General features: G+C 43.0%; 1 protein-coding gene across 1 annotated transcript in view; it reads right to left on the bottom strand.

The window, feature by feature from the left end:
• Positions 1-16,846, bottom strand: part of Fstl4 (follistatin like 4) — a 313,515-nt gene that overhangs the window by 259,645 nt on the left and 37,024 nt on the right. The window contains 1 exon segment of the mRNA XM_042689005.1: positions 11,416-11,449. Within this exon segment, the coding sequence (XP_042544939.1) occupies positions 11,416-11,449 (34 nt within the window).

Genomic DNA, 16,846 nt, shown 5'->3' with positions numbered 1-16,846 from the left:
TGATCATTTCATTAGCTCCTAATCACACAGATGGGTGCTGAGCTTACAGACAATGACGACAAAAAGCTGCCATTCGACCTTCTCATCGTGTGTGTGTGTGTGTGTGTGTGTGTGTGTGTGTGTGTGTGTGTGTGTGTGTGTGTGTGTGTGTGTGTGTGTGTGTGTGTGTGTGTGTGTGTGTGTGTGTGTGTGTGTGTGTGTGTGTGTGTGTGTGTGTGTGTGTGTGTGTGTGTGTGTTTTGTGCTGATCCTGATGCTTGAACTCAAGGCCTCTACGCTGTCCCTGAGCTTTTTCACTTGCACAGCCTCACTTCTGGCCTTTGGGTGGTTAATTGGAAACAGGAGTCTCAAGGACATTCCTGCCTAGGTTGACTTCAAACTGTGATCCTTAGATCTCAGCCTCCTGAGTAAGCTGGAATCACAGGCATGAGTCATTGGTGTGTGGCCAAAGAAGCACAAGGAGTCTTTGTCACCTGCAGTTCCCATGGCTTTTTTATTCATTCACACAAAGCATACTTGACATGAATGATCTTGCTTATTAGAAAACCTGCGCATGACCAGGATTAGTAGAGGCCTGGATTTGGGAACCATCTTCAAAATTCAGAGATTTGTGCGAGACTCAAACCCCACTGAGGATTCCACCAAGCACCTGTGTATGGCCACCACAGGCTCTGAATGGAGAGCGCAGGATGGCTTCAGTCCTAGGGACATTTGTGGCCATCAGAAATTCCTGCAGAGCTATCTGTCCAGGGAGCATCTGAACTTGGGGATTTCTCTAACGCAGTATACATGGTAATGGGTGGATTTTTCTGGCCCTATTGGAAACAACTGTCATTATCATAAACCATGAGACACATTAAATGATCATTAAAGCTCACCACAGACAATGAGAATGGCTAACTTTGACTGTTCCCTCCACTAGTATGTAATATTCAGAATCCTCAGGGTATGGAATCAGTATGTGGACAGGATGAGAGAAGTCCTCTTTACTATGTTTGTTTGTTTGTTGGTCATGGGGCTTGAACTCTGGGCCTGGGCGCTGTCCCTCAGCTCTTTAGCTCAAGGCTAGTGCTCTACCACTTGGGTCACAGCACCACTTCCAGTCTTCTGGTGGTGTTTTGGAGATAAGAGTCTCATGGGCTTTTCCTGCCTGGGCTGGCTTTAAACCACAATCCTCAGATCTCAGCCTCCTGATTAGCTAGGATTATAGGCGTGAGCCACTGGCATCCAACTACCATGTTTTATTTTTAAAAGAACCCAGAGAAGACTAACTACTGCGCTTTTCCACTGGGTTTTAACCTGAAAATACCATAAGCATATCTGCAGGGGGCACCTTGTGGGAGAAGTGGATACCAGGCAATCACGATCTCCTGTTCCACCACACTTAGCTGTGTGACCTGGGGGAAGTCACGTGCCATCTCTGAGTATCAGTTTCTCCTCTGTTGAATATCAATGCTAACACTATTTCTAGCTAATTTGCAAGTTTTCTTGAATGTGTTAAATAAGACAAATAAGAAAGCTCTTTGAGAGCAAAAAGCAGCCTGATACCACTATGCAAGTACAAAAGGCATTATTTTAAATTCTGGGTAAAGAAGAAAAAATGGGATATGCTGGAGCAGCTTCACAGATGTACTGTGAGTCCCCTCACTTTTTTGCTATTTACAAAATAAGACTGCAACACCTACGGTAGAGTGTGTTTATGAGACAGAATTAGAACTGGTTGTGAAAATGTTTCAGTTAAGAGCTAATAACTCACCCCTGTGATACCAGATATTTAAGATCAGGAAGATCATGGTCCAAAGGCTAGCCAGGATGAAAAGTAAAACAAGATCCCATCCCAATCAATAAAAACAACAACAACAAACAACAACAAAAAACACCCTGTGTGTTGTAGTGCATGCCTGTCATCCCACCTACAGAAGAAGCCAAGAAGAACAAGCCAGATCAATCCTGAGCACAAAACTGAAAAATAACTAAAGCAAAATGGACTGGGGATATGCTCAAGTGTGCCTACCTAGCACAGACAAAGGCCTCAGTTCAAACCCCAGAAATGCCGAAAAAAACATCAAACAAACAAAAAACCCACCTTCCATCTTACAGAATTTAGAGGGAGCGAGTTAGCCTTTCCCCCCACAAATGGTCTTCAATGTGAAGATAGTGTGGACAGATTGAAAAATCAGAGATTAACAAGTGGTCCCTGAATATCAGCACTGGCTAGGGCCCTTTCCCAAGGGAACTGTTCATGGAAAAATGGAAACTAAAAGCTTCTAATAAACCACTTTGGGGAAACAGTAAAACCACAGCTGAGAGTCACCTCTCCATCTTCGATTTTCACTGCCGTTGGCAGAAAGGCTTTAAAGAAGAGGATTACATCTGGGGCCTGAAGCAAAGACTCATGCTGATTCTGGGTTTGGCTAGTGGATCCTCGTGGTACCTCAGTAGGTCATCCTGCATCCACCACAGGAAACCTCAGGGCTGGAGGCAGCTGTGAGTTGGAGAAAAAAAAAATGTGCCCTCTATTTGTTATCCAGAATCCAGGTTCAAACTCATGTGCTGGGGTCAGCAATTTTACCTCTCTGTCTTGGATTCCTTTTCTGAAGATTGAAAGAGAAGGCCCCTCTCCAAAGGCTAGATGAGTGCCCGCTGAATCTCTGGATCCTCTTGGAGAACCTCAAAAGCCCTCTGGCACTGGAGAGAGTGACAAGATCCCTGGTTGTGGAATCATTATGTAGCTGGCAAAATGCATAAGGAATTCCAGCTCCCATGTCTCCCGTTCAGGCACATTCTTCCTGTCCTCTAGGGTTCTACCGTCTTCCCATTCTCCATGACTTGCTGAGCACTGTAACCTTCAAGACTCACTACAACAGCAGCCTGTGACTCACTGGCCTCAGGACAAATACATGACTTGATCAGGTCCAATTTGAGGGAAATCTTGGCCCTTTGGAGGACCATAACCCCACCAGGGGCTGCCTTTCTTCTCACTAAACTGCATTGTGAGGAGGGAGGTTGGAATTCACCATAAGGGGAGCTAGCCAGAGTAGTAAAATGAACAGGTTAGGCCCTTGGGCCCCCATATCAAGTATGCTGTAAGCTAGCAATCTGATCTCCAGATTGCCAAGGTACATACAAGTTCATTAGGTTCTTCTTTTTTTGGTCAGTCATGGGGCTTGAACTCTGAGCCTGGGCACTGTCCCTCAACTCTTCAGCTCAAGGTTAGTGCTCTACCACTTGAGCCACATTGCCACTTCCAGTTTTCTAGTGGTTTATTGGAGATAAGAGTCTCCTGGACTTTTTCCTGCCTGGGCTGGCTTTAAACCACACTCCTCAGATCTCAGCCTCCTGAGTAGCTAGGATTACAGGTGTGAGCCACAGCTGCCTGGCACTAGGTTCTTTTTGTTTGAGCTGGTTGAGTAGAGCTTTGTAATTTGAAATTACAAAATCACTTGTTGATAGAATGCACCATGGAGGGTTAAAAGGAAGACACTGTGCTAAGATAACCATTCTAAGACTTTACCCATATCAGAACAAAGAGAATGTTACTTTTTTAGGATTCCCATGTCAGTTCCACTCAGAAAATTCTCTCATACCTTACCTTGTTATGGGCCCACCTGCAAGGTGGCCAGCATCAGTGTGAAGGCATAGGTAGCCCCTTCTGTCTACAGGACATGTGTTGTATCTTCTTAGCTGACTCAGCTACAAGAGACCGTGCCTTGTCTAGGCAGCTCAAGGAAACTTCCAGTGATACCAGTAAGGTACCAACAGACCCTAAGACTTACTCAACCTTTTGATAAAAGTGGTTTCCCCATCACATACATAAAATGTCAAGCTAAGCTCCCATTCATTGCTTCTGAGGCAGTGGAAAGACAAGAAAACTGCTGAGACCAAGTGAGCTGCGGCCTCCAGAGAATGAGGCGGGTGGGAAGCACAGTCCCTGAGTAATCCACCCCCACCATCTGTTGTTCTGCTGTGCCAGCCCCACTGAGAGAGTAGGCCAAGCCTCTCCCCGCGACCTGCACCCTCATCCCAGCAGACTGTGGAACAGTCAACATCCCACTGACCTACTGACCATCCACCTACGCATTTCTATGACTCATTTCTCTTCATTGAAAGTTCAAGGGATACTCAGTGTCGAATTCAACACTAACCACGCAGGTTTCTTTACATGGGCACCGAACTATTTCCTGGAGCTGAAGCATTGGCTAAGAAGCATAACCCAAATGGGAGTGTGCAGAGACCATTGGGTGGGTCATAAAGCACAGGGTCTCCCATCCCTGGCTTCTATGGGCACCATGGCTAGTTTCACCAGCATGTGAACTCCAGAAGACACACCGTGTCAGGACAGAGAACATTGAAGGTGTGGCTCATCTACATGAGACAACTCCTTCTGCAGATTAATTCTAGTTTGGGCTCTGGTCCTGCCAAAGCAGGGGGATGCAAAGCTTTTACAGAGGCAACATGATCTGAAAGGAATGAGAAGGTAGGTTGGTTTGTATAAGATTTTTAAAACATTTTGAAAAGATAATTTGGATGACCACAAAAGAATTCAAACATAATGGTCAGTTGGATTCTGTACTCATTTCCTAATAAAGAAAGAGCTGGGAAGCAATGAGACAAGGAGACAGAAACAAATGATTTTCAAGTCACAGATAATTAACCCCAGAGGCTTGTCGATGGTACATTAATATACTAGGGCAAACAGCTTCATGAGGCTTTAAAAGAACTTCAGTGTTTATACAGAGATCATTTCAAGGGTTCCTGAAAAGCAGAGACTCCCTCTGGCTTAGAGGACAGGCAGGAATGAAGATGACAAATGCCCACCTTAAGTTCTTCTGGGAGCTCAGAGGTAGGGCTTCGGTAAGTCTCGTGAGACTTCTTTTCCTTGAGCCTCAAAAGGTGGAATCAGTGATATGACCCTGAGAAATGCAGACCCCATGTCCTTGAGGTCTGTAGTGGATCCTCATGTCCCTTGGGAATCAAGACCTCTCTGACAATGTGACTCTTTGCCCACAAATTCCAGGTTCTAATATGGCAATGGCAACCCTCAAGCAATAATTACTACATAGAGGTCATCCATCCATACCAACCCAAGCCCTTGCCTGTTACAACCATGGAAGTATGGTTCACATCATGAACACCGATTAAATGCTTTCTGGAAGACAGACTCCCATATTTGTGGGGAAAGTGCAGAATAGCTCTCTGGGAGGAAGTGGCTAAGAAGAGGGAGCTGATTGAGACCTGGTAGGAAAAGTAGACACAAGAAGACAAAGGCAAGGTGTTCTAGAACTTTAGGGCCTATAGTCAAGCAAAATGGAAACCTTGTACCTGTGATTTTTGCCTTCCTGATGGAGTGAGGTCAGGCTTGGAACATGTCAGGCATAGAACAATTTTTTTCATTTCCCTCTGTATGTCAAGTTTTGGAGTCTCTGGAAACAAACATAGCCCTATTCTTCCACGGCTCATACCATAGGACAGTACAAGAGCTTCTCCTACGCCAGGCCACACCTTCAGGTGAACAGTGCTGTGGCCTTGGGTAAAGAGTCTCTACAATACTGCTTCTACATTGCTGAGTAAAGCTGAACTTGGCAGGGCACAGTGTGGAACCAGTCACTCACTCAGAGCCTGGAAGATCCAAGAATCAAGGTGATCCTTTTCAAAGGCAAGACTGAGAACTCATATGCAGATGAGCTGTATTAGACCAGGTCTGTCTCTCCAGGCTCAGTTATGTCTTTCCAGGTCCAGGTACTTGGAATTACTGTAGAGAACGTTGTGGAAAAGAATCTGGGAGCTATCCATGGCTAATGCCATGTTTGGTCTTTAGGAAGAGCCCTCATCTGTCTACATCACAATGAGAGCTTCATTATTATGTAATTACTGAAAAAATGAGAAAGGTTGGTCTATGTGATGTTTTAGTATCTGAGTCCAGGGTTCAGAAAGCTCTTGATCTAGGTGAAAAATTTCATATGTTTGTCCTTAAGATCTTAAGGGTATCATCAAGAATAGGGTGGTTTGTTCAGACACTGGTGTCTCAGGCCTGAAATCCTAGCAACTCAGGAGGCTGAGTTCTGAGGATTGTGTTTCAAAGCTAGTTCAGGCTGCAAAGTCCATAAGATTCTTATCTCTAATTATCTACCAGAAAACTGGAAGTAGAACTGTGCTCAAAGTGGTAGAAAAGCTCAAGGACAGGACTTAGGCCCTGAGTTCAAGCCCCACAATCAATGACAGCAACAACAAAAGGGTGGTTTGGTTCCGATGGTAAATTAGGTTGTGATGAGATAACTACAGCAGAAAGTTAAAGACTGGTAGAGGCAGGAAGAGGCACAGGCACCGACTCAGCTCACGGTAATTCTTCATGGGAAAAGCCACAGCCTCCAAGGTCAGATGCAGCTCTGTTTGGACACAGATGAGTAGTTTTTATGATTGGGAAAATCCTCTATGTCTGTGGCTAGATGTTTAGAGAAACAAGAAGAGTTGTAATGAAAATAACCAATTGTTAAACATTGCCCACACACCGAGTGAAGGGCTCTACAGAAATAACACTCGTTCCAACATCTCTTGAAGCTGTGGGAAGGCAGTGATGGCATGCCTACACAAGATCCTTCCTTTGACAACCAAACCATTCCCTGTGGTGTGTCAGGAGGATTTTGTGAAAGTTCAAGGAAGAGCATGTGATCACACCTAGCCAATTATAAAATAGCACTTCCTCCCACCCTTCAGCCATAGGTGGTTTAGAGGGGTAGGGAACATTCAGCCCATGAGCCATACATGCAAGGCCAGTAAAATCATTTGGTATACAACAGTGCAGACAGGTATGCTTCACTTTGGCTCTTGTGGGCTGCGCCCCCCACAACCATCTGCTTGTATTGATAATTTTGTGTGGCTTGCATGTGATGTTACAAATATCTAAATGGCCTGTGCCAGAGAAAACATTCTTCACCACTGATTAGATATGAGCTCAGCAAAGCTGAGACCTTGCTGGGACTTTCTTGCTGCTGCTCTAGAGAAAGCAGTTTCATACCCTGAGTTGGCAAGCAGTCAGGAAGAGACCAACATGCCAAGCGAAGGAAGGAAAGACCTTTGTACTAACTGTCCTTGAGGCCAGATCCACCTTTAAATCCTATAGTCTTAGAAGCATTATCAGGTCTCAAGTCAGTACATGGTGGATTTCTAGAACCCAGAGTTGGACTACTGACCATCCCTGCTTATTTGTTTTTCAAATGAGGTTGAGTAACTAAGCCAAAGTAACACTATAAGCAGAAAGCAGGGATTCTACTGACTGTGATCAAAACTGAATATCAAATCCTTGCACTTGAAAAGCGGAACACAAGCTGGTGGCTCAAGCCTATAATTCTAGCTACTCAGAGGGCTGAGATCTGAAGATCAAGGTTTAGAGCCCAACCAGGCAGAAAAGTCAGTAAAGTTCTTATTTCCGATTACCCAGAATAAAGTAGAAGTAGAGGATTGTCTCAAGTGGTAGAATGCCAGCCTTGAGTCAAAAAGCCAAGTGAGATCTCAAAGCCCAGAAGTCAAGCCTCAGTACTGACATGCACATACATGCATGCATACACACACATACACACACACACACAGAGCAAAACACCCCAGCTCACCACACCTCCCTTTCCCATTCACCTTGGGGCATCTAGGGACATTAGCTAATAACAAAGGTATCACTCTCCAGAACAGCCAATGTCTGTGAGATTAGGAGTATAAAGAGACAGAAACTACTCTGTTTCCTTAAGCCGAATGAGTACAGAGGAACCAGCGACATTGCACTATCTGGGAGTGAGGGTGTGGGCTGGGGAGAAGTCCCATCTCTTTCCCCAGATGGAAGCATGGAATGGAAAAGGATTCACTGCCCCAGGCACTGTCAAATCTGTATGGCTTCCTTTGAAATTTCCTCCATCTGCAGCCATTGAAGAAGTTACCTCGAAAGAACCTGGGAGTTTATTAATCTGTTTCTTCCAAGAGAGTCAGCCACTTCACATTATACTGAGATCGATTATGCAGGCAACCGAGAGATCCACAGAACATCTGCTAAACCAAATCTAAATGAACGGTAAACAGAACATGGTTCTGATAGCTGAAGTTCATCCAGATGCAGAGAACTATAAAGGGGGCTATTAGAGGCAGCTGCCAATTAGAAACTCATTCCCAGGGTTTTGGGGAAGTGAGGCTCTGGCTTCGCCCTCAGGACTGGCAGGTCGTGTTTATGTAGCAGATTTGCATTGCCAAGCAGCCTGAGCGAGGAGGCACCCAGCCTGTGTGTGACTGTCACTCCCTTTTTTCCCTTTCCCTGAAGACAGCAGCAGCGTCTTTCCTCTCCTAGTCTCCCTTACAGTCTTGCTGGAAGTCAGGCCAGGCTGGGCTGGGCTGGAACACACAAGAGAATGAGCCAACTTTGGGAGGGTGAGTAATGTAATGTGACATCTGTGCCCATCCCAAATCCCAAAGCCCCTAATCACAAGCACAATCACAGACATCTGGAGTAGTTTACAGATCACCCCCTGCTCCTTTAGAGATGGCCGACAAGGGCGGAATTATCCCAGGCTCTTGTGCAGCTCACTCGAGTGTTCTCTCACAGCTATAATTCAATGTGATGGGATCAGTCAGAGAAAAGTACTGGTTTGAGTCGATGGATTCTGGCAGTCTCAATCAGCACCGGTCCTCAGAGTGGACAAGGGAGTGTCTGGGAGAGGTGAAGTTGGCACCTCTTGCTGAAGCTTCAGAAAAGGTTGAAATTAAATTTTAGGTGTCTAGAGAGAGGTATAAAAATACCTGTGTGTTATAAAAGCAGACCAAGACGAAGCCATCGCTCTCCTTCTCTGAGCACAGAAAGGGTTCTGGGCATGAGGAGAGGAAGGTTAGTAGCAGGATGGCCCAGAAGGAACAGGGCTTCATTTCCCTGAGGAGGGAATGTGCCCTTACCAGGAGACATTCTATTGGACTTGGAATCCTATCTTAATCGCTGCTACTATATCTTTCTCTGAGAGGGTCCTTACCACAAGTCTACCTTGGACACCAAGCCCCCCGGAATTTTGTTTCCAAGGAATCCTCTTGGTTCGCTAGATTTGACAGCCAACATTATATAGAGAAGCCCATGGCTGTGATGAAGCCAGATCAGGTTCTTAAAGCCATGACCTCGCATCAGAGAGAGGTTCAGTGCATCATAGTGGCAGGGTGTGGAGGGAAATTCATATGTAAAGGAAGGAAGGAGGCTCATGGATAAGGGGCTGTCTGTTGTGCTTGTGTGACACAGAAGACTGAGAGCTAAAAAGGAGGACCATGAGAGCTCTCTGAAAGCTTTGCAACAAACCAGAAGTGCTTATCATTGTCACTGCCTCACCACTGCAGTCAGGCATGGTCCAAGAAAGACAGGTCCTGGTACCCGAGGATAGAGCAGCATTCCCTAAAGCAGGGTTTGCAAAGGGCACTGCATGGAATGCCAAATGACAACACAGTCGTCAGTTCCAGGGTGAGTTAGAGCAAGGACCAGCCAGCCTGAGTGTATGGCTAGGTAATCATGATCTATTTGTACATGTGGGGATGATAATTTGCACAAGTATCCATAGTGTCTCTCTTATTTTTATACTCACACTATTCTGGAGATTAGCAACACCATAATGATGTCAGAACATTTCTCAGACCCCCCCCCCCCCAAGAATACTTGGAACCAATCTGTAAGGTCCTTTCTTTCCTTCCTTCTTTCCTTCCTTTCCTTCCTTCCTTCCTTCCTTCCTTCCTTCCTTCCTTCCTTCCTTCCTTCCTTCCTTCTTTCCCCTTGCCTGCCAGGTTATAACTGTTGAGATCAAAACACGCAAAACATTTTGACTTTGACAGAAATAGGCAAAAAAGACATCATTTCACAATAGGAGGAGAAATTCTGTGTGATGTCAGGACAAATTGACTACTTCCTAGTCAGCTACTCAGAGAGCAGGACGCTATGGATGAACAAGGGCACTCATTCTTCTGAGGAAGCTGTAAAATAACCAAGGTTTTTTTTATACCTTTGAATAAAACTATATGTGTTCTCCAATCATAAAGACATTGCCAGCACAAGGACAGTATGATTTCAGAAAGGTTAAGTTTATATGTGATTCTTTAATGCAAACTAATTCCAAACATTCACACTCAGGTGTACTGACACGAATAGCATATTATTCAAAGCCAAAGTTCATGTCATCCTCTCTCCTCATTATGGCTATTTCTCTGTAACTTACATGGTCACTGTACCCATGCAAATACAACTTTGAATATTAAAAAAACAAACAAACACCCTTCTTTGCCCCCTTCACCTTCATCCAGTTTGATTTGGTATTAATATCCAAACAATGTAGTTCACTCTATGAATACAGAGGGCTCTGTGTCTAAAAACCAAAGGCAATGGCAAGTGGAAATGAAAGCCAGGAAGTTCATCCTGGAGTAAGAAACTCAGATCTTTTGAATTTAAGATTTCAGCACCGTGGACAGCAGCAACCAGAGCAGTCCACCACTATGCTATGCTCTAGAAATACAAAATGGTAACCTGGCCATCCAAGCCTTTCATCATGTTGTATAACATAGAAAACAAAGAGAAGGCAAAGATTTATTAGATTTAGTAGTCAATACCATTTTTACCCCATCATTCTTTTTGAAGACAATACCACAGAGATGGACATGGGGTTAAAACCAAAGGCCATGCTCTCAAGCAAGAACTCAGGTTGGCTGCTGACTCTTCCTCACATCCCTACAATTAGGAGATGATTATCAGTGATCCCACAGATCAAATAGGAGACATCGTCTTATTAGAGACTAGGTATTGCTGAAAGTAAATAAAAGAAATTTCAATTTCCACTGGAAGGTTTCTGAAATTACCAACCATGTATGCTCACCTGAGAGACCAGAAAACAAATGTGCTAGAGGAATACTGGCAGGGAAAAGAGAACATTACGGAATTGTTTTCAAAGGGAAAATTAATTGGTTATTTCTATTTCAGCTTAGCTGAAGCTGTGAAAATTTAATCAGAAATATTTTTCACAGTGGCATCGCCTTTCCCATATTGAGATTTCTCAAACTGTAAACCATTTTTGTTCTTATCGACGTAGTTTTTGCTCAGCAAATTCAAGTAATTACTTCAGCCTTCACTCAAAAATAATGCCTCTCTTAAGAGTCCATGAAACATGATTGCAAATGAGCCAGCTCCCCAGGCCCCCCACCTCTGATACTCAAAGGTAGAAACCCTAGCTTTTCACAGGCAAACCTGGCCTTCAGTTTCTAAGTCTCTAGAGGCAAGTGTCAAGCAGTCTCATCAACCAGAAAAGGCCACCCGAAATTTCAAAGAACAGGCTGCCCACAGTCTGAAGTTCAGCTTAGTTTCCACAAAACTGCCTTCTAAAATGTCAGCCCTGAGAATAAAATGGATATGAGTGCATTTTCCTACCTTCTCTTCTTGTGACTTCAAAGCCTCTGGACTCCTGGAAGAAAAGGAAAGACTTTTGTTTTTGAAGAATAATTCACACGTATAGAAACTTGCAAATTCATCACCTCTTGTCTATCACACAGTCACAAAAGGGTGAGCATGCTAGGAAGAATATGACACTTGGCTGGCTGGGTCCACTAATCTCATATCACACACACACTCCTATAAAGGTAAACAACTTGTTTGAAGGACTTTGGGCTTTTTGCTGTTGTTGTTTCTATGGTACCGGGACATGAACTCAGGGTCCTTATTCAGTTTTGCTCATAGATAATGCTCTGCCACACTTGAGTCACAACTCCACTCCAGAACTTTTTTAAATTGGAGATAAAAGTCTCATGGACTTTTCTGCCCAAGGCTGGATTTGAATCATAATCCTCCCATCTCAGACTCCTGAGTAAGCTAGGATTACAGGTGTGAACCACCTGGTAAAGATTATATTCTCTTGTGGCTTTAAGTAAACATAGTTAACTTTCAGAGATTACCTTGTGTGGATTATGGGTTAGTTCCAAGTATCAAGAAAGACAATGTTTCAAACTCATGTCCCACCCCTCTGCCCAGCATGTAATTGCTTAGGGCCCCAGGGAAAACATTAGCTTCCCCTAGAATCAGGAGTATCTGACCAGCACCGTTTCTACATTTCATTGTCAAAGCCAAGACCATCACTGCTTCTGTGAGGGTCTTGGCATTATCACTATATCCAACTCATAGTTTTCAAAGGCTAGAATCTTAAAGAACAACTTAGATGTTCAGCCCATGCCATGGGAAGAAGCTAAGATTTTAGATTTTCCTAATTCAATCTTATCTTTTTGATGCCAGTGATGTATAGTGCAACAAGAAAACCATTTTAGAAATTACCTAGGTAAACAGAGTCTCTGTATCAATATTCACAGTTGAACATTGAGCTACAGAAGAAATACAAATTACTGAGGAAATCAGAGGGTGATTTGCCTTGATAAATAACAATTTCACATTCAGCTGGAAACATGAAGAAAACTTTAAAAAAGAATCTTTGAAAGTAGCACTGAAGAATGGGCAGTGTTTTGGACTGGAGTTGAGAAGAAGAGGGTACTCAAGGAAAACAGAATGTCAGAAAAGGTAGGATAAGGGGAAAATATGAGGTAAGCTCAGAAATAAGGAAACTGAGTGAGAAGTAGCAGGATAAAAAGGGTGGAAACATTTACCGTGCTTCACAATTAATAAAAACGTACCAGGGGCTGGAAAGGTGGCTCAGTGGTAGAGTGCTTGCCATGCATGCATAAGGCCCTAGGTTCTATTCCTCAGCATCACATAAGCAGAAAAAGCCGGAAGTGGTACTGTGGCTCAAGTGGTAGAACGCTAACCTTGAGCTGAAGAGCTGAGGGGGAACAGCCCCCAGGCCCAGAGTTCAAGCCCCACGACCAACAGAAAAGAAAAAAGTACCTAAATTTGATAATAAATAACCAAAGTAAGAATATACAGCAGGGCTGGGAAGGTGGCTCAGTAGTAGAGCTCTTGCCTTGCATGCATGAGGCCCTGGGTTCAATTCCTCAGCACCACATAAGCAGAAAAGAAAAAAAAAAAAAGCCAGAAGCGGTGCTGTGGCTCATGTAGTAGAGCGCTAGCCTTGAGGTGAAGAGCTGAGGGACAGCACCCAGGCCCAGAATTCAGGCCCACGACCAGACCTCCCCTCCCCCCCAAAAAAAAGATATACAGCATAAAGATTCAGAAAACCAACAAATTTGCATCTCCTCTGCACCACTGTAACCAGTCATTCAGCACTAGTGCAGTTTAAGGAAATAGCATTGTCTCTCACACATTAGCATTCTTGTCTAGCATCTTGTTATGGAGGGAGGAGGAATAGTACAGGTAAAGCTGAGGAGGCACTGGAAAGTGCATTCTTTGACCAACATCTCTCTAATAAGTGACAAGCATATGTGGAAACCAATGGAAGACCCACCACACAACATCATGAACCAAATGAGTGTCCAGGATGCTGATTTTCAAGGAGATATTATCCAGATCAGGTTTCAAAGAAGACAACAAATGATAAGCATAAGGCAAGATTTGTAAGCTGTGAAATACATCATGTCAAACCCAGCCACTCCCAAACTGCTCCCCAGCACTCCTGACCCTGGACCTGGCACCTTCATTGCCATAAACAGCTATATGCAGTATTTTTGGGTCATGCAGAAATGGAGAAATGCTCAACATCCTTGGTCATAAAACATCACTGACATTTCACTCACTCCAGTCAGAATGGTCATCTACAAGAACACAAACATGGAAGCCAGGCACTGGTGATTCATCTGTAATCAGAAGGCTGAGACTCAGGATTGAGGCTCAGGATTAACCTATGCAGAGAAGCGTGTGCAATTTCAACCTCAAAATAACCAGCAAAAAATACTGGTGTGGAGGTATGTCTCCAGCTATACAAGTAGAAGGTCCTAAGTTTAAACCCGGATACCATTAAGATAAGCAACAACAAAAACAAACCCACAAACACCAACAGCAATCAATGCTGGCCAGGACACAGAGAAAAAGAAAACTTCATATACTATTGCTAGGAATGGAGCCACTATGGAATTCAGTTTGTATGTTTCTCAAAAAACAAAAAACAGAAGTACCAAAATATCCAGTGATACCAAGCTTGGGCATATATCTAAAGGAAGGTAATTCAAGACAGAATAGAGGCCTTTGCACAATCATATTCACTGTGGCACTATTCATAATAGCCAAGGTGTAGAAACAGCTCCCCACACATACACTACACTGGAATATTGTTCAATCATAAAGGAGAATGAAATTATGCTGTCTGCAGGAAAATGGGTGGAACTGAAGATCATCATGTTTAGCAAAGTCAGTCAGATTCAGAAGGAAAAAGGTCACGTTTTCTCTCATATGTGGATACTAGACCTAAAAGATAAGTGTGTGTGTAAAAACCACAAAGAGATATCAATACCAAAATTTCAAATTCTACTATAAAGCCATAGTAATCAAAACAGCTTGGTACTGGCACAAGAACAGACCTGAGGACCAATGGAATAGAACTGAAGACCCAGAAATGAACCCACAGACCTATAGCCACCTAATCGGGAGCTAAAAAAAAAATAGAATGGAAGAAATTCAGCCTCTTCAGTAAATGGTGCTAGCAAAATTGGTTTAATACCTGTAGAAAACTGAAGCTAGATCCTTATATATCACCCTGCACCAGAATCAACTCCAAATGGATCAAAGAGCTTGAAGTCAAAGCAGACACCCTGAAAACACTACAAGAAGGAATAGGAGAAACTATAGGGCTCCTTGGCACAGGCCAAAATTTTCTTAATAAAGACCCAGAAACACAACAAATCAAAGAAAGGTTGGACAAATGGGATTGCACGAAACTGCAGAGCTTCTGTATGGGAAAGGACATAGCAAGCAAGATCAATAGAAAGCCTATGGATTGGGAGAAGATCTTCACTAGCCATACAATGGACAAGAGTCTCATATCTAAACTATACTTAGAACTTAAAAAATTAAATCCCCCAACAGCAAATCCTCAAAGAAACAACTGCCTGATAAATAAGTGGGCTAAAGACTTAAAGAGAAATTTCTCTGAAGAGGAAATAAGAATGGCCAATAGACACATGAAGAAATGCTCAATCTCTCTAGCCATAAAAGAAATGCAAATCAAAACAGAATTAGAACTCTAATAAAAACAGATGCTGGAGGGGATGTGGACAGAAGGGAATCTTACTGCATTGTTGGTGGGAGTGTAAACTTGTTCAACCACTTTGGAAAGCAGTATGGAGGTTCCTCAAAAGACTCCACATAGAGCTCCTCTATGACCCAGCAATTCCACTTTTGGGCATTTACCCAAATGATCACAAACAAGACCATACTAAAGCTATCAGCACAACTATGTTTATTGCAGCATTATTTACCATAGCTAAGATATAGAACCAACCCAGACACCCTTCAGTAGATGAACGGATCAAGAAAATGTGGTAAGTACACACACACACACACACACACACACACACACACACACACACACACACACACACACACACACACACACACACACACACACACACACACACACACACACACACACACACACACACACACACACACTGGAATTCTATGCCTCCATCAGAAAGAATGACATTACCCCATTTATTAGGAAAATGGAAAGACTTGGAAAAAATTATATTAAGTGAAGTAAGCCAGGCCCAAAGAAACATAGGTTCCATGGTTTCCCTTATTTGCAATAACTAGTATATGTCTGGGACAGGCAGAAAAAAAGATCAAATGTTATGTACGTATGACCAGATAAGATGATGTTAAGTGAAATGAACCCCAAGATAGGGACACAAGTGGTCTTTTCTTTTTTGCTATTGTTTCTAATGTATTTATAATGTACCATGTGATTTTTTTTGTTTCTTTGTATGTTCCTCCCTCACGGTATAACCCGTTTTCACTGTATTTGATATCAGTGCCCTGTATCTTATATATATACTTCTCTAATTTGGGGAGGGGAAGGGAAAAAACAAAATGCTTAAATAGGGATACAGGTTGACCTATTGTAACCATGAGGTGTACAAGATACTATGTTGATAAACTTTAGGAGGAGGAGGAGGAGGAGAAGAAAAAGAAGAAGAGGAGGAGGAAGAGGAAGAGGAAGAAGAGTAAAATAATTTTGAAAATGTTTATGCAAAATGCTTTTTGTCTGAGGACACAGGTATTTAAAGTAAATCTTTAGGGCTTAAATTACCATCTTAAATGATCTATTTATCACATGTAAACTAAACCAAGATCTCCAGAAGCATCTTTCTCCCAAGGTACTACTTTGAACATAAAATAAATATGAATTTAACAGTCCCTTTTGAAAATAAAAAGAAAAACAAACTTTATAATTTAGGCAGGGGAGGCGTAGGGGGGTTGAGGAGGGTGGGGGTGGGAGTGTAGTTGTAGAGGTAGGGAAGGAAGTGATGGTAGGGGAAAAACAAAGGAGGAGGCAACAATGCTTGATAGGAAAATGTATTCATTACCTTGCTCATGTAACCGTAACCACTCTGTACTGTATTTTTACAATAAAAATGTATAAAAAAGAAAATGTGGTGTATACACACACACACACACACACACACACACACACACACACACACACACACACACACACACACACACATAATTCTATGCCTCCATCAGAAAGAATGACATCGCCCCATTTGTTAGGAAATAGAAAGACTTGGAAAAAATTATATTAAGTGAAGTAAGCCAGGCCCAAAGAAACATAGGACCCATGGTTTCCCTTGTTGGCAACAACTAGTATATGTGTAGGACAAGCAGAAAAGGTCAAAAGCTATGTACCTATGACCAGGTAAGATGATGTTAAGTGAAATGAACCCCAAGATAGGGACACAACTGT

Source organism: Dipodomys spectabilis, unplaced genomic scaffold (genome assembly GCF_019054845.1).
Source record: "Dipodomys spectabilis isolate Male_0828 unplaced genomic scaffold, ASM1905484v1 ptg000119l, whole genome shotgun sequence".
Classification (NCBI taxonomy): domain Eukaryota; kingdom Metazoa; phylum Chordata; class Mammalia; order Rodentia; family Heteromyidae; genus Dipodomys; species Dipodomys spectabilis.
The sequence above is the reverse complement of the archived record's forward strand: the minus strand, read 5'-3'. Positions and strand labels throughout refer to the sequence as shown.